Source organism: Zeus faber, assembly GCF_960531495.2.
Source record: "Zeus faber genome assembly, chromosome: 8".
Taxonomy (NCBI): Eukaryota; Metazoa; Chordata; class Actinopteri; order Zeiformes; family Zeidae; genus Zeus; species Zeus faber.
The window spans coordinates 14,512,121-14,536,438 of NC_137195.1; the positions used below are offsets into that span (position 1 = coordinate 14,512,121).

Consider the following 24,318-nt stretch of genomic DNA (forward strand, 5'->3'; position numbering starts at 1 on the left):
TATTTGTTTATTGAATATACACACCATACATCACAATTCTACCACAAATTACCAAATCATTATGGAACAAATTGTTGTTTTTTTGGATTGCATACTGATGAAGCGATTAACACACATTAACCTCAGCTGGGCATGGAAAGGTAGGTACAGAGGAAGAGATCATGTTAATATGTCTGATTCGTTGTAAGGAGATGTTCAGTAGACGTCTGTTCAATGTTGTCACAGCGACACCTGACAGATGAAGTAGGTGACGGAGTCACAGCTGTCCTTCAACCAGTTCTTCCCGGACGTGTCTCCCCCCCTCAGGATCACGCACTCCTCGTTTGAGCCGTTTTCTTTCCAATAGCTGCAAAGGAGGGAGACGACACGCATGACTCAGATTCGGTTGTCCTGTTTTGAGCTTTAACTCTGCATCAAAAAAAAACAACACCATCTCACCTCTGAGTCATCGGGGAGTCGTTCACCCAGGTCCATGCACTGAGACTCTTATTGTGTCTCAGCCCTATCCAGTAGGGGTGAGTCCCTACATCAGACAGAAAGTTCTAAAAAAGAAAAACAAAAAAAGTGTTTCATTTAAAAAAAAAATGTTTTGACTTAAATACTCTTGCAATCAATTGCAAAGAACGGCGTTAAAGAAGATGAAGCCAAGAAGGTACATTTTTACTTAACTTTTAACTTTCACTTTTAATCTTTACCTTTCACTAAGGTAAATTCTATTTTATTCTTTTTTTTTTTATTATTAATTTTATTTATTTATTTATTTATTTGGTTATTTATTTGGTTATTTTATATGTATAAAAACACACGTTGTTCAATACAACGTGTGTTTTTGTAAATGATGTGTGCTTTGTCATGTACGTCATTGCTGCTGCAACACTGGAATTTCCCTTGGGGGATTCAAAATAAAGTGCATTTATCTTCATCTTATCTCAAGAAGAAAGGAGAGCGGATGTGACTGAAACCTGAATGTTCGTGTTGGCCACGACAGCCAGGTCTCCCCCTGCGGCCGTGCAGTTCCTCCTGCTGCCCTCCCAACTCAGCCTCGTTTTCGACAGGTAGAAGCAGGAGTCCCGAAAGCCCAGCCAGCCCCACGGACATTCCACGCAACGGTCTAAAAACCCAGAGCCAAGGTAAAAAATATCACAGAACTGGTGAGGCAATATATCGGCAAAAACAACTGAACTCAACTCAATATCCGATTTTGGTTGGTAATGAGCGGGGCCGTGAGCTTTCTGCGGCTCGTTCATTCGAGTGACACTCACACTCACGACTGATGTTCGTCTGGAGTATCCTTCTCCCTCCTGTCAGGCAAGCTCCATTCTGGGCTGAGGATGGAAAATATCGAATAAGGGGATGAAGTTTGAAAGTCCTTCTGCATAGAGATTAGAGTAAAAGAAAAAGTATACCAAGCAATAAAGCCTCAAGGACCTATGTCATGTTTACCCGATGTTCACGTATTTGTCAATCCGATAGCTGTGTGAAATTTTTACATTCAGGGTTATCATCTTCAAGGCCGTAGTTCCTCTGGCTCGGAGGCGGTGGCGACGGATACTCACGTTTCACTGACAGGAGAACGATGGCCAGAAGCTGAGCCAGGCAGACGATGCCGAGGAGCAAACACACGGCACGATACCGACGGAAGGCTGAGGGAAGAGATCAGACTTTGAGCGTCCCGTTTCCCTGGCATTTCCCTGTGTGTGTGTGTGTGTGTGTGTGTGTGTGTGTGTGAGTCCTTCCGACAGAAAGTCCCTCCATTCCAAAACATCAAATGTACAGTAAGTTGTGTATCTGTAAAGTGTGCAAGTAAATCCGAAATTGGCCTTGGTTGAAACATTGGATATTTTGCAACCCGTCTCTTCTTTACAACACACAAGGTTTCCTATAAAACCACTTGACCTCGCATTCAGTCTCGCAATCTTTTCCAGAAGAAATGTGGCTGCTTGATACGAGAGAAGTCCATTTGGATCGTTGGTCTGGGTCTTCACCCCAGACCTGGAATGCAAGCGTTAGATTCTATTTGATACATATCCTGAGTCTATGGATATAAACTTAACACATTTTTAAGAGGAATATATCGTACCTTCTGTTTGTTTACGTTGAGACTTGTCAAACACGGTCACAGCATACTCATCCTCAGCTCGATGACTCACTTTGCAATAGATGTTTTCTTCCGCTTTATTGATGACGGACATATTAATCAGAGAAGTGAACACTATAAATATAAATAATCTTACAAACAACAAAACTATACTAAACTATAAATAATTTATTTATATTTATATATATAAGTCTTATATTCATGTATTATTATTGTTATTATTATTATTATTATTATTAATAGCCTACTACACATTATCCAAAACAAAAAAAAAAATTCTACCATCAGCTTCAGCATCATGAAGTTCTTTTATGTCTTCATAGCCTTGTCTCGCTTCAGTCTCACTGTCTCGGATCTTTTCCATCCCCGTGACTTCCATCGCCGTGACTGCGATCCGTTTGTTCTCTCCGTTCCTCCGGAGTTTTTTTTCGACTGCCTCGAAGGGCGTGAGGACTATGAATGCAATTGGTTGGGTCCTTGCAATTAAAACCAAAAGCGAAGCTTCCTAAGATACTTCCGCATTAAAAAAATTAAGAACACAAGTCTTGCTTAATTTCATGTAGACAGAACACTTCCCCTAAAGGGAGTCTCCTTTTGTCTTTGGGCATGGACTGTTTTCTCTCCACCAAAGTGCAAAATATACGGACTGAAAATAAACGATATACAATGAATATACAGTGACATAATTACCTCCTACAGTGATCCACAACCAAGATGTGGGCACAAGAAAACTCAAAGCAAGTACAAAAACAAAGGAATCAGAAACTCATGTTTTTTGTTTTTTTATTGTCGACAAAGATTCATATTCATTTACAAAAAAATACTATTTCCATTAAATACAGATGGCGGAGAGAGAGAAAGATAACAATGTAACACACTGAGTGACACCTTTAACCTTTCTTAACAAGACTTTTATCATAGAGAATAATAGTGTTCTGAAGAGTCTCTCTCTCTCTCTCTCTCTCTCTCTCTCTCTCTCTCTCTCTCTCTCTCTCTCTCTCTCTCTCTCTCTCTCTCTCTCTCTCTCTCTCTCTCTCTCTCTCTCTCTCTCTCTCTCTCTCTCTCTCTCTCTCTCTCTCTCTCTCTCTCTCTCTCTCTCTCTCTCTCTCTCCCCTCAGGCGCCGTACACACTCTCGTTACTGTAGGTCATATAGAGGAAGAGGTCTTCGTCATGGTGTTCCTGCAAAGTCAGAGAGAAAAATAGAACATCTACAAACAAACCTCAATGTCTGGTACGCACACACACGCACGCACGCACACAGGTTTTTAAGGGGTTTTGTTGAGGGGGTCAAAGGTAAGATTGTGTATCTAAGCCAGTGTATCTGTCTTATGTATCTATCGCAGACAACACTACTTTTTTTTTTTTCTTATTTCATGTTTTTTTTTTTTATATCTACACAGCACACTATACATCTGATCATGGCTTTGACTCCAGACAGGGAGGGAATCAGGTCCAAATATTGTAGTCTGCATGCTTTTGTGTTGTCTGAGGGGACCTTGAGTGGGAATTCTACACAAACAGAGTACAGGCCGTGCTACTTACAGCGAGCACCCACAGAGAATGCAGATGAGCACGTTTGTTTTTTTTGGGTTGTTTTTTTTTTTTAAACGCCAGTGCGTGTGAGAGAGGGGGGTCCATGGGACCATGGAAGGTGACGTTACCTCATAAACAGCTGAGAGAGGAGAGCTGGAAGGAGGGAGCGAGTTGTTGACGAAGAAGAAAAGCGCCTCCTCGGGCCTCATAGAAACACGCTGTCGGATGAGGAAGCACAACTGACCCACTGAAAGTGCGGAGAAAGAAAGGGTTTGTGTCAAAAGAGAGAAAGAGAGAGAGAGAGGAATGGTCATTGAGTTTCAACTTTCGTTTCTTTGGAAAAGAAAAGAAACAAAGCATAAAAATAATCCAATCGCTGTGCGGTGACTGTCAGTAAATCACATGACAAAAGATCTGGTGATGGAATCAAAAGCCCTTCCCGGACACTATGATTACAGGACACGGTGACTAAGCACATCAGAAGAAGAAATGGAAAAGGGTTTGAGTGGCACTGTAACCGAAAACTGAAATTGTTCTCTTAGGATTTATTATTTTTTTTTTAATTGCATTTCACGAACTAGAGTCACACTGAGTCAGCAATTTTCACCGATAGATCTAAGATTGAGAGGCCATAAGTGCATGATAAAAGCCCTTATCGAAAACGGAGAGCTCTTGATATTGTCAGAAATATATTCGTATTTAACAAAAAAGGACTGTTGCATTAAACATAGCAATATACTGTACATGTTTTTCATCTGCCAAATATATATATATTTTTAAAGATATAAAATGTTGACAGAAATGTACATCTCTGTAATTGCAAATTCCTCAAAATTGTAATATCTGTTTGACTGCAATATTTTTGTTTAATAAGGACATTTATTGTGTTGATTAAAGTCTACAGGCAGCTGCAACCCTCTAGATGACTAAAAGGGAACGGCGTGCTTGTAACTCTCTCAGACTTTACTTGGCACCTATAGGTGTGTGCGTGTGTTAGTGTTTTTGAGTATGAATTTCACCTGTGAGGTCTGAGGGCACTAGGTACTTCTTCTTGTCCAGGTCAGGAGCTCGTGACCGCGCCGCCCTCTCCACAATGATCTGGGTAATAAAAAAATAAAAATAAAAATAAAAAAAGCTGGGGAGTTGTAACTCTTCACATACTGGAAAAACTAAGTTGACATCACGAAACATGTCTTGTTTACGTGTGTGCTGCACAGAAATATGAAGATCTGCACCTATTTTAAGTCGCTTCCGAAGGCCAACTTGCTTTGAAAGATTTATTATTTCAGTCTGGTTCATGACACGATGTCCCCCCTTCATATCACATCATCCAACATTCAATGAATTGGGAATTTTTTTTTTGTTTTGTTTTGTTTTTTTCTTTCTACTGACCGGTATCTTGTCTGGGTGTTTGGTCCGAACTCTTTCACCCTCTGCTCTCCTCACCTCTAGCGGCACTGAGCGCTGATATTGACTGCCCATCTACAAAGGAACAAACACATTAGTTTAGGGACAATAGTAATGAATTCAAGTCAATTGTGTCAAGATTGTTTCATTCCTATTGATTTATTTATCACAAATGTACACTTTCACAAACCACAGTATGCTCAAAATAATAGGCAGAAAGTGCCAGGATGATCATGTCATACTGTATGGATGTAGTATGTCTAAATATTAACCATATATAATGGCATCATTAAATGATTACACACTGTTTAAAATGTTTCTTATGTGAATTTAATTCACCCCTATTAACTGACAATGGTTACTACTTATAAAGATAAGTAGTAAGGAGCATAAGGGCAATTAAAAGAGAAAGGAGACGTGTTGACCCCAGTCACTGTGGGATTAAAATAAAAACACACTCTGTGGCACAACCAGGTAATAATAAAAAGGTACGCCAGTCGTCACCGTGTTTTCATAGCTGAGACGGTTCCCGAACTAGACCAGTGGCTTTGGGGACACGGACACGCACCGCGGTAACCCGTGCAGCCACGTCACGTTCGTAAACAACGCGGGGCTTGGTTCGCCAAGGCCACACACAGCGATTAATCCACACGATCTCAACAAATACGTGTTGTTGTTGTTTTTTTCCACCCGCCTGTACGTCAACGTTCACGCGTGGACACGTTCAATTTAAAGCGAATCGAGTCAATAACGCGCGAGATGACGAAGGGTTGGGCGTCCGCCTGCAGAACCAAATCAAAACACGTCGCTACCTTCACAGGAAACTTGATCCGTCTCAAGAATAGGAGCCCAGACTCGGATACAATCTAGCTTTCCTTCGGGTGAGAAATCGCCCCGCACTCTGTCTGGGGTTAACGATTTAGTAAAAAAAAAAAAAATACAAATAAATAAAAATATATATGCACTTACTTTATAAATAGACTCTTTCGGGCTGGGGTGGTGTGTATTTTAAGATGTCGACTGGTTCTCGTGAGCGGAACGACGGACGTTGGCCGCGCCCTTCCACCTGATGCGCGACGAATGGGAGACGGGCTTTCATGATGCGCAGTTTGAATGCCCAATCGGACGAGGAGAGAGGCGGGATCTTAGTTTGTTGACAACGCGCTCACTGGTTGTCGCGTGTCGTTCTGAGTGTTGCCACGCCCACTCCCCCCCCGACTCCCGACTCCCGACTCCCGACCAGCACGTAGCCAGGTCGGGCCGCGGCTTCCTGCGCGATGTCGCGGCTCCTCGCAAATAACAATGACACGTGTGTTACAATAACAAGAAACCGCGAGGTCGCAGGTCGCAGCCGACCGTATAAAGCGCTGCAGGAATGCGAAATAAAACCGGATATGAGCTTGCGTCTCCGCACTCCCGGAAGTCAATGGCTTTTTGGCGAGATTCCCGAAAGAGTCCGCCTGCGGTTGGGCGGCGTTGTGGGACTTTCGGCATTTGCGCCCCCACCGTTTCTGAGCGCCGCCGAACCTTCGCACCGCTGCCGTCAAGCTCGGTCCGGCTGTCGAAAGAAGTGATTTAACCGGACAAATTTGAACCTCGAACCTTATCCCTGACGCGTCAATAACAGACGTATGTTACAAACGCAGACGTGATGTACACCTAGCTTACAGCACCTGCTACCAGTGTAGGTACCAGATGTGCTCGGCCTGGCAGATCGGCGGTGTGTGGTGGTGACGTTGAAGGCATGCAACCATGGTGTAGCTCCTTTACAGTCTAACGTTAGCCTTATAATTCTGACGATTGCATTTACGCTTCAAAGACGATAAAAGTGGTGTTTAATCTTGCTGAACAAAGCGTGTAAGTATCGGTAACTAAATAAACAAATCCAAAATCCAATGGAAAAACCCCATTGACTTTTGGTTGAGGGAACCAGGGCGACGCTAACTTCCAGATGCTAACTAACTCATCCCTGCAGGGCTCTGTACCTCTCCCCCAGGACACGGTGGCCTCCGTGGAAGAGATGGTGGCCACGGAACTCGCAAAAAATGTGAGAGGCTCTCTCTAGAGCCAGTGGTTGGTTTGTCCGTTCTGGGCTACTGTGGAAGCATGGTGGTGCAACAATGCGGCCCTGTGAAGTGTACCCGCTCCCTATGTAGATAAAAACGTCTCATTCTAAGGTAACGCCAACACAACAATTCATATTTTCATGGGATTATACACTAATTAAAACATACTTATGCATATTATATTCCATTTCTGCCAAGTCTGCACCGTAAATTCTACACACTGCACCTTTAAAGCAAGGCAAGTAAAGTTAAATCCAAATTCCAATGTCATTTTGGAAGTGACATTTCAATTAGAATTTTGCATTAATCTTGCTTCCATATACAGTATAGCTTTGGGCTTAAGGTTTTTGGCCCATATAGCCAGGAATGTGCAGTCGACATTCAGAGCTCTTCACATATGATAGAATTCTGTCTGAGACAAAAGATGCACAGCAAACTTGCAATTATACATGTAGATTAAAGATGTTTTATTTTACACATTTCCGTTTCATGAAATTACGTTTTAAATGCAATTAACCTCAAAAGAATCTGCATAAGTTGAAATTGCATCAAAGTCTTGAAAATACCTATTCGCCTGATGCATTTATACACAGCGATGCGGGGAGGTTTGTGTTTATGTTTTAGAAGATCTCTAGAAACAATTTAGTTAAGTTTGATATACACAAATAATACAAATTCAAGTCACATTTCTCCAGACTTAAAAATTTCCATTCAAACATTGTTCCCCTCGAGTCCATTGCTATATCAAAATATACATCATGTGCCACCTGTGTTGGCAAAAAACAAGGCTCTTGGGAGTATCATCTATATGTCTTGGAGGCATCCCCTTTTTACAACCGCAAGGCCTGTTGTAAATGCTATTTTCACAACGGTTATTTTCCTCTTTATCACATGCAATATTTCCATGGAAATTGTTTTCAAGAGGCATTGGGTACCACTTGGCAAAACCAAGACATAACACTATAATTCATATGCACAACCCAGCAAGCCAGTTGTGCCGTTTCCTCAGCAGTACAGGTGTGGAAATATGAAGCTTCGCAGCATCATCTGTCCATGTTCCACTGAATGCCAATAGCATCCTTGACTTTGAACCCGGAACGGCACTCTGTTTCATCTCTGAATGTCTTTCAGTCTCAAACAGCAGCTGTGGCAGTTGTGAGTTTGAGGGCATCCAACAGATTCCGCTTACAGACTCTTGAGTTCGTTATGGTCTCAAGATGAGACTCGGGCATCCAGCCGTAATGCCGATCAGCGAGTCTGGTCCCCTCTACCCAACCTGGGAGAAAAGACAGACGCAGGGAGAATAGACTTAAATGCTGAAATTAAATAAATGGTTCTTCACACATACAGGGTCTATAAAGCTAAAAAGTATTAATAAAAACTAAAAAAAAAAAACAGACAAACAAACAATAAGGTCCTCCTTGAAATTCCTTTGATTGGGATTCTTCAGAGAATCATGGGGCAGATGAGTTTGATAATCTTACCATCACTGCTCTGTTGGTGCACCAGTATGATATCAGCTTTCTCCAAGGACAGCTCATCTGGTTGCTGAGCAACAAAGGCCCGGATACATTGCATCTGTGTAAAATCTGTAGGCAAGAGGAGCGGAAAGGCAAGTCAATACACTATGTAATAATATAAAACAAAGGCAACGCAAAGGCAACATGCGGTATTTTAAACCCAGTCTTATTTTAACAATTACTCACGAAAAGAAAATGTTAAAGTTTTCAATGTTAACATTACACAATGTAAACATTGCCATAAAATGATTGTTTATGGCTAACAAGACATTAACATATTCAGTGACATGTCTCATTCAAGACGCGTGCATTACCCTGTGCAGCAGAAAAATCCACTTCAGGATGTGGCCGGGAAATCGCTGATATCCAACGCAGCTTATCACTCCTGAGGAAGGTGGCAAGATTTTAGATTAGCGTTTTTGTCTGATGTGACATTGACTGAGAGAAACAGAATGCATAGACAAACACCGTCACTACGAGCCAAACACACCGGCCGCCACCAGATTCAGTCTCTTACTGTGTGTCAGTTCTCAAAAGCAGGGCTTTGTTGGAGAGGTGGAGACGGAACAGATTCTTCTGCAGGGAGTGTAGTTTAACACGACAGTTCTCCGCACGCAGCTCCGACACGGGAGCGTGGTCAATCACGGTGAATCTACCTCCTCTGCACAGAGAAAAAAACGGCACAGCACAAGTAAGACACACATACATGCACTTAGATGCAAGTGTTTTAATGTAAATCTGTGGGAGAGATTATGTACACCTGCTTGTGTGTGTGTGGGGGGGGGGTTAGGGAGTGCATACACACAGACCTAGTGCCAAAGCAAAATTATATTGCCATGTATATGCATCAATAAAAGCTTAATAATCACCATCAAGTGAATATAACAGAGATAGGTGAGGGGGTCAGTGGACTCACTCTTTGTGTAGCGATATCAGCAAGTAGTCGTTAAACAGGTGCAAATAGACATTCCTTTCAGAGTCCTTAAGTGAGAACTCCATCAGCTCATTCACTGGGCCTTCGCGGACGAGCCGCCGAGACTGACTGATTAGTGGCAGGGTCTACAGCGGCGACGGAGAAAGAGAGGGAGACATGCAGAGAGAGAGAGAGAGAGATCCGATCTGGTTAGTTTATTATTAGGGTGCTCCTCAGTTGACTGGGTCTTGTTTGTGCATGGAATGAATCAGTGGGAGATGTGTTATTTACCCGGCACTCAAATTCCACCTTGGCACTGAGGGAGACCAGCGACTCGATGCTCTTCATCTGAGAAATGCTGTCGTTGCTCTCTTGAATCAACTAAGACGCCAATGAGATGACATTGATGGCAGGTACATAACGGGGAAGAGACCAAAGGGACACATGTTAAAAAAATGGATGGCGATATCAAAACACTATGTAACAGTAAGGACGTGTATAACGCCTAAAATACCTTCTCCAGTAGTTTCAAAGCTTTGATCGCTTGCATCACTTCCTCAGTACCCGGGGCTGTTCTTTTGACAATGTTCTAGACAAAAAAAAACCACAGAAATTACATGAAATCACACAGATAGACATTAAAAGAAAGGAAAAACAGTGAAGCATTTTAACATTCATTGTTCAGAAGAAAAAAAAACAAAAAGAAGGCCATGCGCATACACACCTGGACCAGCAGCTTAATTCTTGTTATCCTTTGGAACGGAAGGATGAGGAAGGAGCGAAAAGGAAGTCTCTGGCAGACAGGACTCCTCTCCAATTTCTCCACAATGCGTTTGAACCCCAGATTCTCGTTCCTTCGTGTAAAAATCAAAAAGTGCAACTATAAAACAAGTCAAAGTCGTTTAAAAGGAATGCCACGGTCTCTGCTTCACATTCGATGCACAGCATGTTTTAGAGGGTTAAACAAAACGATTTAGAATCTTTCCAGGTGTGTTTCTATTCAAAGAAGGGCTTACATGAGTCTCTGGTAGGTTGCATCCTGATAGGACTGGTTCGTCAGATAGGGCACATACACCATTTTAAAGCGCGGAGCATGGCGGGCAATGATTTCACACACGGAGAAATGCAACATGTCCGATTCTACCCGTTCCTCTAGTTTTGAGAGAAAACTGAAAAAAAACAGACAAACAAAGCAGTGTAAGGTCAGTACCGCCCATAAAAGGACTTAGTCTACAATTCAGTTCTTGGCATATTAAAGTCAATATAGACATAGTTAAAAAAATAAAATCTTTAAAAAGTTATCGTTCTAACCTATGGCTTATGGCACGGACTTCAGCCAGCCGGGAAAAGAGCCAGTTCCTATCCTGAGTGGTCAACAGTGCCCCCAGCTGTTTGGATTTGACAAAGTGCTCCACCACAATGTCCAGGCTCCGGCAGTAGGAAGCTTCCGAAGTCACCACCTCAAACCTCACCTGGAACGAAGGAGAAGGAAGGAGAAAAACAAAACGTGTGAGAAGTTATGAAATAGAGATGTTAATCGCTAAGAACTGCTCGAGGGCAAAAATTACCAGCTTGTCTAGCAGCAATGGCCATTATAGAGTAGGATATGACTAACTGTAGACTGAATTCATGGATTGCACAACAACTGGACACGATCCATTACTAAGGAAACATACTCCCTTTGCTGGGAAACAATCATGACGTCTGGGTTTTTTGACACCAGCGTCCCCCTTTTGCCAAGAAACCATTTATGCTGAATGAAATGTTTGATGTGAGGAAATGTCGTGCAAGTCGTTTCATGTCGATGAAACTAGATGTGTTCGCTTTGGCTTATTGTTTTCCAGCAAGGCAGTCTTGATCCAGTCTGACTGAAGATTAACAAGGTAAAATAAAGTCACGCAACAGGGCTAGAGGGTACCTCTTGTAGGCGCCTCTGGTCCTCGGTGAGCTCCCCCAGCTCAGTGCTGCTCCTGACGGCCGGCAGGTCCTGCCAGAGTGTGGCCGACTGGCCCAGAGCGATTGAGAGACGCGGGGACGGGGGCCTGTTCTTGGGGGGCTCCGGGAGGGGCAAGTGTTTGGCGCTGGTAGTGATGCCGGAGATGGAACCGACATGGGACAGCGAGTGGGGGCGGAAGCCAGACGGAATAGGCGGCAGGGGCCTGCAGGCCGGCGGCACCAAGGAAGCCGGGGACGAGGGCCGGGGAGGAGCGGGGCTTTCCTCGCAAATGGAGATGACGTCGGAGCGAGACTGGCGCAGGATCTCGATGTTCTGAGCCTCCTCGCTGTACTGCTGGTAGAGCTGTGCGGCATCTGACAGAGACGAGGGGGGGTTGAAGGGACGGTGGCAAAGACGGCGGCGGGGGAAAGAGGGGTAGAAAAAGGATTGAAAAAGAAGAGAGAAAAGGAAAAGGAGAACAGGTTAGCCAAGAGGAGATGTTTGCGTTTCACATTCCTCTTGCAGGTTCTTGTCGGAATTCAAAGTTGCAGCAGCTGTTTTTTTTTTGTTTTTTTTTCCCTTCAAGTTTGGATATACGAATACTTGCAGGAACCTGTCTGTGGCCCTGGAGAATGTGGACACGCAGGCACACACACAAACACAGTGTGTGACCCAGTCTGTCCTATAAGCCTTCCATTATATGATAAATATGATAACCAAAGTTGAAAACTTTTGACATGAGTGTCAGAAATCGAATGTTGGTAGATAATCTCAGACCTCAGAGTCAAGACTGTCTTCTTCCACATGAGTATAATAAAAAAAAAAAATTGAAAATGAACCAATGGCAAACTGCATAAAGGTCCCTGGTGGTTGTTTCCCTTAACGCCTGAACAAACTTATTCAGAGAAAAGTTAAATAACTAATGTCAGTAATGGCGGATGAATTGCTCACAACTCGGCATGTGACAATATTACAACTTCATGTCACGATTATCCTTGACAAAACAATTGCGATTCACAACATTATCCTGATAATCATCAAACTACTCTTAAAATGGCACAAAAACATACTAGAATCACTTTACCTTACATTTCCTTAAGAAACATATATATATTTTATTGCATCATAACTACACATCGTTTTTTTGTGAACGTGCTTTTTAGTGAAAAATAAACAGGGACAGATTCAGACACTCGTCAACACCCAACAGGTAAAAAAAAAAAATCCATGAATAAAAATACCTATCAAGCTGATATCCAAGCATTCCTATGGTTTAATTAGTTATGTGTTGGAAATTCACAGTAAACTAATAATGTGCGGTTTTTTCAAAGCACACAGCTGAGGTACACAATGGACTCTATGCAAGTGAATGCAAAAAACAAACAAACAATATTGAATTAGGTAATCATAAATTATAAGGTTTCCCTCCATAAATAGCGGATAGATACATACATATATATATATAAAATTTGTATTTATTTATTTTTCATTTATTTATTCATTTATTTATTTATTTATTTATTTTTATAAATAAATAAATAGCAACACTGTGAGTGTGTTCTTCAAATAAAATAAAGTTAAACTGGCATTGTGGCAGAGAGTCAAACTGTATTTACTTTGAACCCCTTTTAGTAAAATAAAAAAGAAATACACTGTGGCACTATCTTTCATCAAACAGTACTGCTAGTGTGGCATAGAGGGTGAGCTGCCAAACCATGTCAAATCACTCTTGAGGATATTCACGATCATCCCTGTAATGGAAATTCTCCATGATAAAAAATGATCCTGAGTGTTTCCATCACGATAAAAGACAAAATCTTACATCCTCCCACCCCTAATCACAACACTGTGAATCTTTCGACCACAGTCTGCACCACAGGCTGATTAAATCCGTGGACACGTAAGTCTGACGTCAATTTTTTTTTTTTACCCCCATCAAAGGTCTGTATGTTTGTTTTTCCGACATAACGTTTTGAGTCATTAGAAAACCCAGATTGGTCTCGTTCATGAAAAAAAAAATGCTCTTACTGAAAAACTTGGAGTTCCTTCTCCTTCTTCCGATGGTGCCCAAAACCTTCCTGCAATGCAAGAAATACCTGAATTGAAATGTTTGTCTGACCGATATGTCATCACTGCACACACACTTAACTGTACACATAACAGGGCACAGACCTGGTTTGACTTATTTGACTTAACTTCTCAAGCATTGAACGTGAACACAGAGGAACGGCTGTGCAAACCGCCCACCATTTGGAAGGAATAAGTAAATGCACGAAATGCTTAAAAACAACCCAAAGGGCTGGATTACAGTTGAGGTTCAGGATAATCATGGCGTCCAATATCGTTTGGGACTGCAGAGTTGGTATTACAGGTATCGTAGTGCAAAGGGTTGTTTTTCACTCACCGAAGTTCCACCTCTCCCCAGCTTTCACTCGCAGGCTCATCATCTGGAAGACGAAAATATCCACGCATCAATGTGGGATATAGCATGGCCTGATCACTGAGATTTACAGTATACTGTGTATCTCAGTATATATATATATATATGTGAGGTTAATAGGATGCCCTAACACAAACAAATAAATAAATAAATAGATAGATTAATCAATTAATCAATAAATAAATAAATATAAACAAATAAAAAAGGCTGTTAAAAAAACGATAAAAAAATTATCTACCCAGACAGAACACGTCAAATGACTAGAATTAGTTTGTTTCTGTCTCTAAAGTTAGTCAATCTGTGGGACGCTCTCTGGGCAGGAAATATATTCTGAACGCAGGCTAGTACAAACACAGGTCCTTTATCCCGTCGCAAGGGTTAGATTCGGGTTTTTCTCCTCCCACCTCCTGTAATCATCAATCGACTCTGACGCAATTCGTCTTCCAGCGGAATTTAACCTGGCTCTTGATGGTGAGAAACTGATTCATACTTATCGAGAAAAATCTGAACAGAAATTGAAACTAATGAGGAAAAAAACAAAATAAAATCAATAAAGAAAAGGATGATCGAATTCACCTCGAAACCAACTGTTAAGTCTGTGTTGTCTTTTGTAATCTTTTTAACAAGTTGTTTTCTTCTGTTAAGTTTGAATGTTCCGCATAAAAATTGGATAGATAGAAAATATACTGTAACACAGGTGAATAAACAACAATTTAGAAGTGACAGTGAAAGGAACTACCTGTTTGGTTATCGGAATATTTGGTTTTCAATGGACACAAATTGACAAGTAACTTCCAAGTCCATCCTCTGTCGTCTCCTTTTTTTACCTGCTATGGCGAATATTCTGGTCCTGCGGTCCCTTCCAACACCTTCCTCTTCCTCTTCCTCTACAAGCGATTCTTTTCTTCTCTCGGTGGTTTTGCGGATTCCCCTTCTTCGTATGCGGGCCTCGGGACCCAAATCTCGGAAACTGCAGCTGCTCTTCACCGACCCTCCTCCTCCTCCTCCTCCTCCTCCTCCTACTCCCTCTCCCCCTCCTCCTCTTCCTCCTCCTCCCCCCTCTTCCTCGGACCCCTCGCTGTCGCTGCTCCCTTCTTCCGCCTCCCCTCTTCTCTCCCCCTGCTCATCCTCGCTCTCGCCCATCATCTCCACCTCCCCGCGACCCATGGCGTCCGCAGACTCGGATTCATAACTGAGGCTCGGGCAGCTGCTGGGTTTGTACAGGGTGTTGCTCATTGAGAGATACATCTCCACTTCCTGTTCTCTACCCTTTTCCTTCTCCGCTATTATTTCTATCCCTCCCGCTGTTTCTCCCACGCCATCTGCCGCTGGACACGAGCCCCTGTCATCCACTTCTGCCTTTTCGACCTGTTGATTACTGGAAGAATCATTGGCTGTGACCTCCTCCTTTTCTGTGTCTGAAATTGTGTCAGCATGAGTGCGTGCAAGTGTGTCGCCATGCATAGCTGTGAGCTGGTCGGCGTGCGTGTCTGCTCGGTTCTGGCCATTACCTCTCTGCTCCTCCAACCGCTCCGCCCTTCCCTCATCCAACTCCATCCCTGAGTTATGATCTTCGCTTCTAGACTTTCGCACGACGGCATAGACCGGGATGTCCCTCATCGCCTCCGCCACCTCCGCTTTGTGTCCGTCCGTCTCGGGCCCTCTGTCCGACTCGCCCGGAGCCGGGTCGTCGATGGCGTGCTCCTCCGAGGATCCCAGGATTTCTCTCACCACGTTTTTGGCCCACTTGAGGTGCGGAGCCTGGGAATGCCGTTTTTCTTCCTCCTCCAGGCTCCAGGCCCCGCTCATGCGGATTCGAATGGATACTTCCTCCTCTGGAGTCATTCCCTCGTGAGTAATCTCGCCCAGCGCGACTGGAATCGGCACAGAATCCACCTGTAAGTCCACGTCACCGTAGGGATTGATGACGTCGCTCCCTGACTGTTCTATGTGCTCTCTGTTCCTCTCCCTCCATTCCGCGAGGAGTTTTTCCGTCTCCACATCTTTGCCCACCGGTCCTATCTCGGCGTAAGGGTGCTCCACCTTGCTCGGCACCTCGTCTTCCGCCTCCTTTTCTCGATCTTCAGAGGAGGTCTGAGACGTACCATCCACTTTGGATTTCTCAGGCGCGTTGGAACTCCCCTCTCTTTGCAAAGGTTTCTCAGCCCCGTCTGTCCTGGATTCTGCCTCTTGGTTGGCGTTCATCGGGTGTTCTTTATTTCTGCTGAGAACAGGATGCATGTCATTCAGGAGTTGGAGTGGGATTTCATCACTCCGAGGCTGGCAGCTTCCTGTTTTTAGATTACTGCTTTTCACTTCTTCCCCCTGATCCAGATGTGAAATCACGCCGGGTTTTGACCGTGGTAGCGTATGTCCAATCACACAGAACACGTACTTGGGCTGTTTGTCCTTCTCTTGTCGTCTACCGTCTCCATCCTCTTCACTCCTGTCCTTGTTTCCTTCTTTCTCTTCCTCCTGTCTTTCCATTTCCCCTCCATACTTCTTGCAGCCGCCAGCAGGCAGAGCGGCATCATGGCCATGACTACCTTCCCAGAAGTCCCTGCAATCTTCAAATTCCTCCTCCTCCCGCTCATCTTCCCCCTCTCCGCCGCTGGACACAGTGATAAAACCGTCTTCTCCGGACACCACCGCGTCTCTCCCTTGATCACTTCCTCCTTCGCTCTCTGAGCGAGTCCAAGAATCGCGCCCTCCCCCTTGCTCTCTGCCATCCATCGCATTATCTTGCTTCATGTACCTCTGCCGGTTTCTCTCTCTGCCTCCATCACTGTCAGAAAGAGGTTCGTGTCCCTCATTGTCTCCTTCTCCCCGGGCGTCATTTACCTCCTCTGCGTCCACACCGACACCCACTTCCACACTCTCTGGATCCACATCTTGTTCTATGTACCCATCTCTTTTTCTATATCTATCCATTTCATAGTGGTTTGCCCTTGACTGAGTTTGGGCAAACTGTTGCCTGTCTTGCTCCTCATTTTCTCTCTGCCCGTCTTTCCCCGCATTTTCCCCCGAGTCCGTCCTTCCCTCTCCTCCACTTTTTCTGTCTTTTCGCCTCGTGTGTCTCTCCCTTTCTGTAAACTCTTCTTCTAAAGAGGACTCTTTACTACATGTTCTCCTCTGAGGTTCTAACCACATCCTTCTCTGCTCTGGCATGGAGCCGGCTCTTTCCTGTCCCCTATCTCCACCGCTCTTGGGTTTCTCACTTGTTCTCTGCTCGCCACAGCTTTTTTCCGCGGCTCTCCCACCGCGCCAATCTCGCTCTACATCTTGGTCACTTTCTGCTGTGCTCTCTCTGCCCGACTCTCTGTCTTCATAACTGTCTCTTTTCCATCTCAGTCTCTTCTCTATGTCAATATCGCTGCTCCATTCTCCGCTACTCTGGCCTTGCAGGGGCGCCGTGGCGACCGCGTCGCCAAGCGGTCGGTCGCCGCCGCCGGTTGCGTCGTACCACCTGGGATCGGCCTTTCTTTCTCTGCATCTTCTCTCATCGTCTATCCGTTCTCGGTATCTTTCCCCTCCTCGACTGTCACTCGGCCTCTGTCTGTCAGCTGCTCTAGACCCCTCGATGTCTCTTGAACCGTCTTTCCATCTCTTTCCCTCTTCAAACCCCTTCTCTTTTCTTCTGTCCCGTTCTCTGTAAAACTCCCTTTCTTTCTCCGCTCTCTCAGCCCTGTCCTCTTCTCGCGGTTTGGGTCGATCGGCCTCTCTGTGTCTATTCCTTTCTCTGTGCCTCTGCCTCTCTTGATCCCTGTGTCTGTGTTCCTCCCTCCCTTTCTCCCTCGCCATTTGTCCTTTGTCGTCCCCTTCGCTTCTACTGTGGTGATATCTCTGCTCCTCCCTCTCCTTTACTCTTCCCTTCTCCGTCCCCCCGTCGCTGTCTCCCTCGCTCTTGGTGTCCCTCTGTCCCCCCCTCCTCGCAGGCATTTCCCAAGCGCCTCTATTCGAGGAGACGTCTCCGTCCCTTCTTCTGCGGGGAGAAGGCATTCTCCCGTCCCGCTCTCTGAACCTGTCTCTCTCTCTCTCTCTAGCCATATAGCCCCCCCTATTGTCCCTTAGATCACTGACCTCCGAATCCTTCTCTCTCCTTCTCTCTCGGAAACCGGGGTCTGACCCTCTCGGCCTCTCTCTTTGTGGCGCCGTCCCGTCCTCCATGACTCTGCCTCTGTTGGTTTTCCCGTCTTCTTTTGCCCTGTTTCTCAAAGCATCACTTTCCCGGTACCTCTCTCTATCTTCTTGCGTCTCTGGTCTCCATGCTTTCCCTCTCTCTCCCTCCCGCCCCCAGTCGTCGTCCATCCTTTTTTTTCTTCCCCCAAGCTCATTTCCCCTTCTTTCCATGCTTTTCTCTCTTACCGGACTCATTCTGTTAGCACACTCTCGGCTGTCCTTTCTCGTTCTGGGAAACGTCCCACCTTTCTCCCCAGCTCTATCCATTGCTTTTACAGTCCCCGATTCCAAATTGGACATTGGCCTTCCATTCCCGACTCTCTCGTGCTCGTACCTTCTATCTCTGTCCCTACGTTCTCGCTCTCCCTCTCTCGCCCTGGGTGCGGGGACCATTTCCCTCTCTGAGTACCTCTCCAGAGGTTCCACAGCTTTTCCTTTGTTTCTCATTTTGTCCTTCATTCTCTCCTTTTCTCTTTCCCTCCTCCATTCTTCCTCTCGGATTCTCTCTCGTTCTGACTGGGCAGTGGTTCCTGGTCTGGGGCTGGTGTCCCTGGAGATCCGTCCGGGTTGCTGGTGTGAACGGTCAGCGGGTTTTGGATTGGATGAGATATCAAACAGGGTCCAACTGGGCCGTTTGGTCCCCATCGTACCATAACTCTCAGAACCTAGAAGAGTAAAATGTACAATAAATTTCTCGGACAATAGTCTGTAATTAGAGATAAAGTTATTCAACTGTAAAATCCCTACATTTAACACGTAAATATTTTATACCTCTAAAATACCACTATGGGACTCTGGTCTGACTATACTTTATATCTACTGCTACCAAAGTTAAATTAAGTGCTACAGTCAAGTACACTTTCACAGAATTTAACATTATAACTGTGCTGTTGAGTTTATATTTTAAATAGATTGTGGTGCATTGTATTCTGAAACCCATTAACATGGACTGTATTTATGGCAGTAAAGTTTAGCAGCAGAATAACTCTTCTGCAGCTTTAGTTCACAGAGCCGTGTTTTGACAAGAGAAAACAGACATTAGAAGAGAAAAAAAGTAAACCACAAGATAATGTGGCACAATTCTGTAAGAATACAAAGCAGTCCTGCAAACCATAGCATTCCGAACAAGGCCTTTGGCAAAAACAGGGGCCGATGACACATTGCTGAGGCATGTTACAGTTTAACTACAACAACCCAAATCAGCGTTGAAGCTGAATCCTTCATTCACAAAAAAAGACCCTCTCAAGGTCTCTAAAACCCAAAGTGCCTTGAAACTCACCTGAATGTGGTATTCTGGGGAGCGTCTGTCCCCTTCCGTCCGGCTCAGATAGAAAGCATGGGTTTGCGTAATCCACTAGTGTTCATTCCCTAGATTCCCATGTTCTAATTGTCGTAAACCATGTTTTCTTGAGTAACCCAAACAACTATTTTTATACGCCACCGTCGGTTTTGGGTTTTTTTTCGAAGAAAAAAAGATATGTTTACGCCTGAGCACTCCTTGCTTTTCCCTCTTGCTGTGTCTCCCTACTGGTTCGCCCCTCCTCCTCTCCTTTCTCAAATTCCCAAACAAGTTTCAACAGATTGACACTTATCCTCCCTCACCTTTCCCTCTCTGACGTGTCCTCGCTGTCAGCGCTGCACGCAACGATCACCCACAACTTACAGACGAAAGGCAAATCAAATCAATAGTTCCCCGAGCCTCTGGCTGTGTCGTGATCAGCCTGTCGCTTTGACCCCGGATTAAAGTAGATGACTCCGACGTACTCCCCTGCCCCATTTCTTCTCCCACCAAACACAGGAAGTGAACCGCCACGGTTCCATTCTTAGACATTGGATTGGCCGACGCGAAGCGGCCGGGTGTGTCTACACAGCACACACAGCCAGGTAAGGGCTGATTATACAAGGGAGGGTGGGGGAAGGGAAACTGAAGAGTAGACAAACACTCACACACACTTACACCTGGAGAAACACACACACACACACACACACACACACACCAAGCACACACACACACGCACGCACGCGCGCACACACACACACGCAGAGCTTCGGACATCTAGAACAGCTTTCACTAGGGCTTGTAAAAATCCCCCAGCGGTCCCCTGAGAAGAAATAAAGAAGAAAAAAAAAAAACAGTTTAAAATGGCAGGACGAAGTCATAACAACACAGGAGACCAAGGATTGCAAGCACTGGATCAGTGATCTTAACTGCCGGTCAAATGGTGTTGGATTTGTATGAATACAGCTTGTTTTCACTTATTTGCTGTACTGCAGTGACCAACACGGCTGCCCGGTGCTAATAAGCCCACTCCGCATGCTTTCTTTAGGTTGAATACTGACAAGGACATCTGTCACATGCATTTAGCATTCTAAAAGATTGGCAGTTGGGAACTTGTTTGCAAACCTTAATCTTGTCATTTCAAATGGTTCCGTCTGAGTAGGTTAATTTGTGAATGAATTAAAAATGTGCCGTTCCCTGGGCAAACCCAGGGTGTCTGCTGAAAACCTCTATAGCCTCTTTGATTGTGAATCAAAATCCTAGTGATAAGAAGGGGAGGAGACTGTTTAACAATTGTAAGACACTACTTGATCATGTGCATGACTCTTTTCTTGTTTTACCCCTGTGATCCAAAACATGGATTAAGGAGTTCTCAAAAATATGTTATAAGTGTTACATCCTGTGGGTTGGCTCAGCAGCAGTGTATCTGCCAGTCAGAAAAGTAATATCTTTAAAGAACGATTTTTGGACAAATCATTTCTCTTTTATTCAATAACAGGTACATATAAAGGTGATGCTAAATATTTGGCATGATAGTAAATTAAATCACACAAAATGTTAAAGTTAAAATTAAGACCCAATGTGTTCTAATCAAAGAGTATTATATTACTTTTAAGGGCTTAAATATATATGTGCCAGATATATTAAGGATATTTAAGGACCTGCAGACTCCTTGTATATAAGATGATGAGACATTTTGAAATGGTATAAAATGTTAACTCCCAAACTCCGGACATTCGGTCATAGTGAACACACACAGGCAGGTCAGGGTTCATAGTCCATATAGTCACCTCTAAGGAAGTATAAAATATTGTCGAATAGATCATTGGCTCCCTGCTAAAATAATATGTCTATAATAATGTATAATGTCTTCCAACATTTACCTGATTACTGGCCTTGTCAGCTGTGCCGATGCGAAACCCAAGAATGATTCATACTTAGCAAACAAATATTTGAAAAGACTCAAAAGCAAGAGTACCTAGATGCCGACCAAATATGGCAGATGTCCCCCATAGACGGCCACGGTCGACCTGAAACACGTCACGTCAAAAATATATACTGTATGAAGTATATTGATTAGAAATAAATGTTAAATTCAATTGACTCTCAAAATGTTTAAATCAAATGTATTTATTAAAGCATTTCCTTTTATCAATTTATGAAACAATGTGAATAGGCACTGGAAGACCCTGTAAGCGACTGATAAAAGACAGTGACCCTCACCAATTTTACTGCATCCTCTGTTGTCAAGAATGCAAATTAACCCAGCTAGTATATTTCAACTAAGACATCTTTTATGTTTGAGGTCAAATTGACTCCAGCAATTTAAACCTACAAAGAAATTACTATAATTCAAAGTGCGACCAAAGTTTACACTTCGGAACATCAGCAAGGAACACACAGCAAGTCAATCATGGAAAAAAAAAAACACCAATAAAAAGTATATAAAAACATAATAAAAGTGCGTTTCTGGTATGGACCTGCCAACGTCCAGGCTAAGGCCAGACTCAACAGGTCATCAGCGCCGCAGAGATGACCAACAGCTGTGACCTGTCCACCCTCAGGACCTCGATACTTCCAGGTCAAGAAGAAGAGCCAAAAAGGGGATCAGTGAGCCTTGTCAGGGAGAAATGATCCCGCCAGTAACCTGGATTGATGCGTTGATTCGGATGTCTGCACAAATATTTATTCAATACACATGTACATGAAGGGAGAACTCATCACACATCGCTACAACTCACTGTTATCCCTTTATTTGTTCATTTGATCAAACAAATTACTTGCGGTGCAATAACAATATTGTTTTCTTCGAGGGTTAAAACTCTGTGCCTCCGGCCATGGTGACCTCTGCTTGGTACCGAGTTTGTCCTTGGGCCTCCGGGATTTTGATGATAATCTGAAAAACAATGAGCAAATGATCCAATCATTCCTGGCACTGTCCCAGATAGTGCGACAGCGTTTTTTTTTTTTTTTTCCAGAGGGGTAAAAAGATCACACTAACCCTATAATAACCTCCAGTTTGTCATTGAAATTCTTGCAGAGAAAGTTCAAATAATTCCACTTTTATTTATCCACTAATAATATTTTTGACGTTTAACAAAGCTCTCACTTGAATTGCACCAAATGATATTTCCAACATGCTGGTCAGGTCTCTCAGGTCCTCTGCTACTGGTTTCACCGTTTAATTGCATAAAAGCTATTATTGTTATTAAGTTATTTTGATGATCAAAATACAGCTGGGTTTCCAACATTAACAAATAGCTGCTAGTCAGTATCCACTGAGTGTTAGGGTTCATAATAGGATTTCTCAAAGGAGTTTCTGGGAAAAAATGTTTTGTTTTTTTTATTATTATTCATAATAATAACAATGCTAATAATAATAATAATAATAATAATAAAAATGACGGGTCATTCTAGATTGTTATTTTAAAGTGACTTAACACACACACACACACCCCACATTATGAGCTGCTTTCCCGGACAGTGATTAAACCAGGACCTACACTACAGACGGTTAGTTGTGGTCTAGTTGTGCTCAGAACTGTTGGAACAGCGTGTTGCCTCCGCTCGCTGGATTCTTCCACATGTATTAAAGTTTGATCGACAACATTGAATAAAACATTAGGAAAGCAAACAAACGTTTTGAAAGACTATGGCCGTTTCTCAACACCAAGTACGCGAAGTCCGGAACCTGCGGACTTGGTAGTTCTGACCTGGCAAGTTCGACTCGGGAGTACCGACTCCCGGTGACGGGCGGACGCAGGACGGTCATTCTGCGAAGTGCATTCTGGGATACTTGGCTGTCCCAGGTCCACACAAGTCACCACCGATGCATCCAGTCCAAGTCCACATCCGGGCATTTGGATCGGACTTGGCTTGATGCGGACTTTGAATTGGAACAGTACTTGGGCTGCGACTGATGACGTTTCACAAGTCCACAAGAACACAAGTACAGACAAGAAGGCAGACTTAGAGGGGGGCCTATCTCCCCGCTGTGAACACGCCGCTTCCAGCCCCCCCCCCCCCCACAGGTGGACTGCGCACATGCGCAACGCGGACGTCCACGCCAACTTCCGCTGCTGGGGGGCAATTTTGTCTTCGCCCAGGGCCTTCTGGGACGAAGCGAGTTAATGTTCCACTCACAAACTCAAACAATGACTGCACATAACAAGCAAAGTCCGAGGCAAAACAAGCCGAGGCGGGCGGCACAACCCACACAGGATGTGACATTTACACTTTGCATTCCAGCATAATAAATACAAGTGACAGAAGTTAATTACTTTCGGGATTTGACCGCCAAAATAGATCATTTCGAGAGTAATGTGCTAGGATTTTGAGAACCACAGTTTCCATTCTTAAATCAAATGTTATGATGTTGATGTTGTGGTTGTTGCACACTCCACACAGAAAGGCTCCTATTTGCTCCGGGCGGGTTGTCTCCCAAATAGGAGCCTTTCCGTGTGGAGTTTGCATGTTCTCCCCGCGCTCACGTGGGGTTTCCTCCACCTCGCGTCAGTAAGGACCCCCCCCACCAAAAACATGCACCCATCATCGTCTGACCGGCGATGGACGCTCATCACCTGGTCCCCGGGCGCGTCCGCGTATGCTGCCCACTGCTCCTGGCTGTGGCCCCGGAGGAAGGACAAGCCAGGATGGGTCAAATGCAGAGGATCCATTTCACCGGCCACCATCCAAAGCATGTGCATGTGTGTGTGCGTGTGTGCAAGCATGTGTTGTGGTGTGGTGTGTTGCGTGACAAGTAAAGACCGTTTCCTCTTTCTTTCTTGTTGTTGTTGTTGTTGTTTTTGTTGTTGTTGTTGTGAGTCGAATTCGAATCGAACGACTCTTTCGATTTCGGGATTCGCCAGGAACCGCGTCCCACAGAAAGGGTGGAACCTTCCATCGCCTGCGCGACGTGACTCCGGTTTCGACCCATTGGTCGCGCT

General features: G+C 44.2%; 3 protein-coding genes across 5 annotated transcripts; all 3 read right to left on the reverse strand.

Moving 5' to 3' along the window:
• Positions 1–91: 91 nt before the first annotated feature.
• On the reverse strand, positions 92–2,476 carry LOC307234092 (natural killer cells antigen CD94). The gene is made up of 7 exons (XM_080005680.1): positions 2,381–2,476; positions 2,081–2,173; positions 1,557–1,643; positions 1,263–1,325; positions 963–1,111; positions 439–542; positions 92–346 (listed from the first exon to the last, which is right to left on the reverse strand). The coding sequence occupies exons 1-7, from the start codon at positions 2,460–2,462 to the stop codon at positions 220–222; spliced, it is 705 nt and encodes a 234-aa protein (XP_079861806.1). The 5' UTR covers positions 2,463–2,476; the 3' UTR covers positions 92–219.
• Positions 2,477–2,864: 388 nt separating this feature from the next.
• On the reverse strand, positions 2,865–6,109 carry LOC307234100 (gamma-aminobutyric acid receptor-associated protein-like 1). Of its 3 annotated transcripts, none has more exons than XM_080005690.1 (5): positions 6,009–6,109; positions 5,025–5,114; positions 4,652–4,730; positions 3,761–3,879; positions 2,865–3,278 (listed from the first exon to the last, which is right to left on the reverse strand). In XM_080005690.1, the coding sequence occupies exons 2-5, from the start codon at positions 5,112–5,114 to the stop codon at positions 3,213–3,215; spliced, it is 354 nt and encodes a 117-aa protein (XP_079861816.1). In that variant the 5' UTR covers positions 6,009–6,109; the 3' UTR covers positions 2,865–3,212. The 3 variants fall into 3 exon arrangements, with proteins under 3 accessions (XP_079861816.1, XP_079861817.1, XP_079861818.1); XM_080005691.1 differs by lacking the exon at positions 6,009–6,109 and adding an exon at positions 5,852–5,977; XM_080005692.1 differs by lacking the exon at positions 6,009–6,109 and adding an exon at positions 5,544–5,652.
• A 1,452-nt stretch (positions 6,110–7,561) lies between these two features.
• arhgef5 (Rho guanine nucleotide exchange factor (GEF) 5) lies at positions 7,562–17,853 on the reverse strand (the record flags this gene model as incomplete). The annotated part of the gene is made up of 14 exons (XM_080004763.1): positions 7,562–8,381; positions 8,590–8,694; positions 8,940–9,010; positions 9,143–9,286; positions 9,542–9,684; positions 9,830–9,919; positions 10,053–10,127; positions 10,263–10,392; positions 10,555–10,707; positions 10,850–11,010; positions 11,457–11,848; positions 13,503–13,552; positions 13,879–13,921; positions 15,426–17,853. 14 exons carry the CDS (start codon positions 17,851–17,853, stop codon positions 8,239–8,241), a joined length of 4,128 nt encoding a protein of 1,375 aa, XP_079860889.1. The 3' UTR covers positions 7,562–8,238.
• Positions 17,854–24,318: the final 6,465 nt, after the last annotated feature.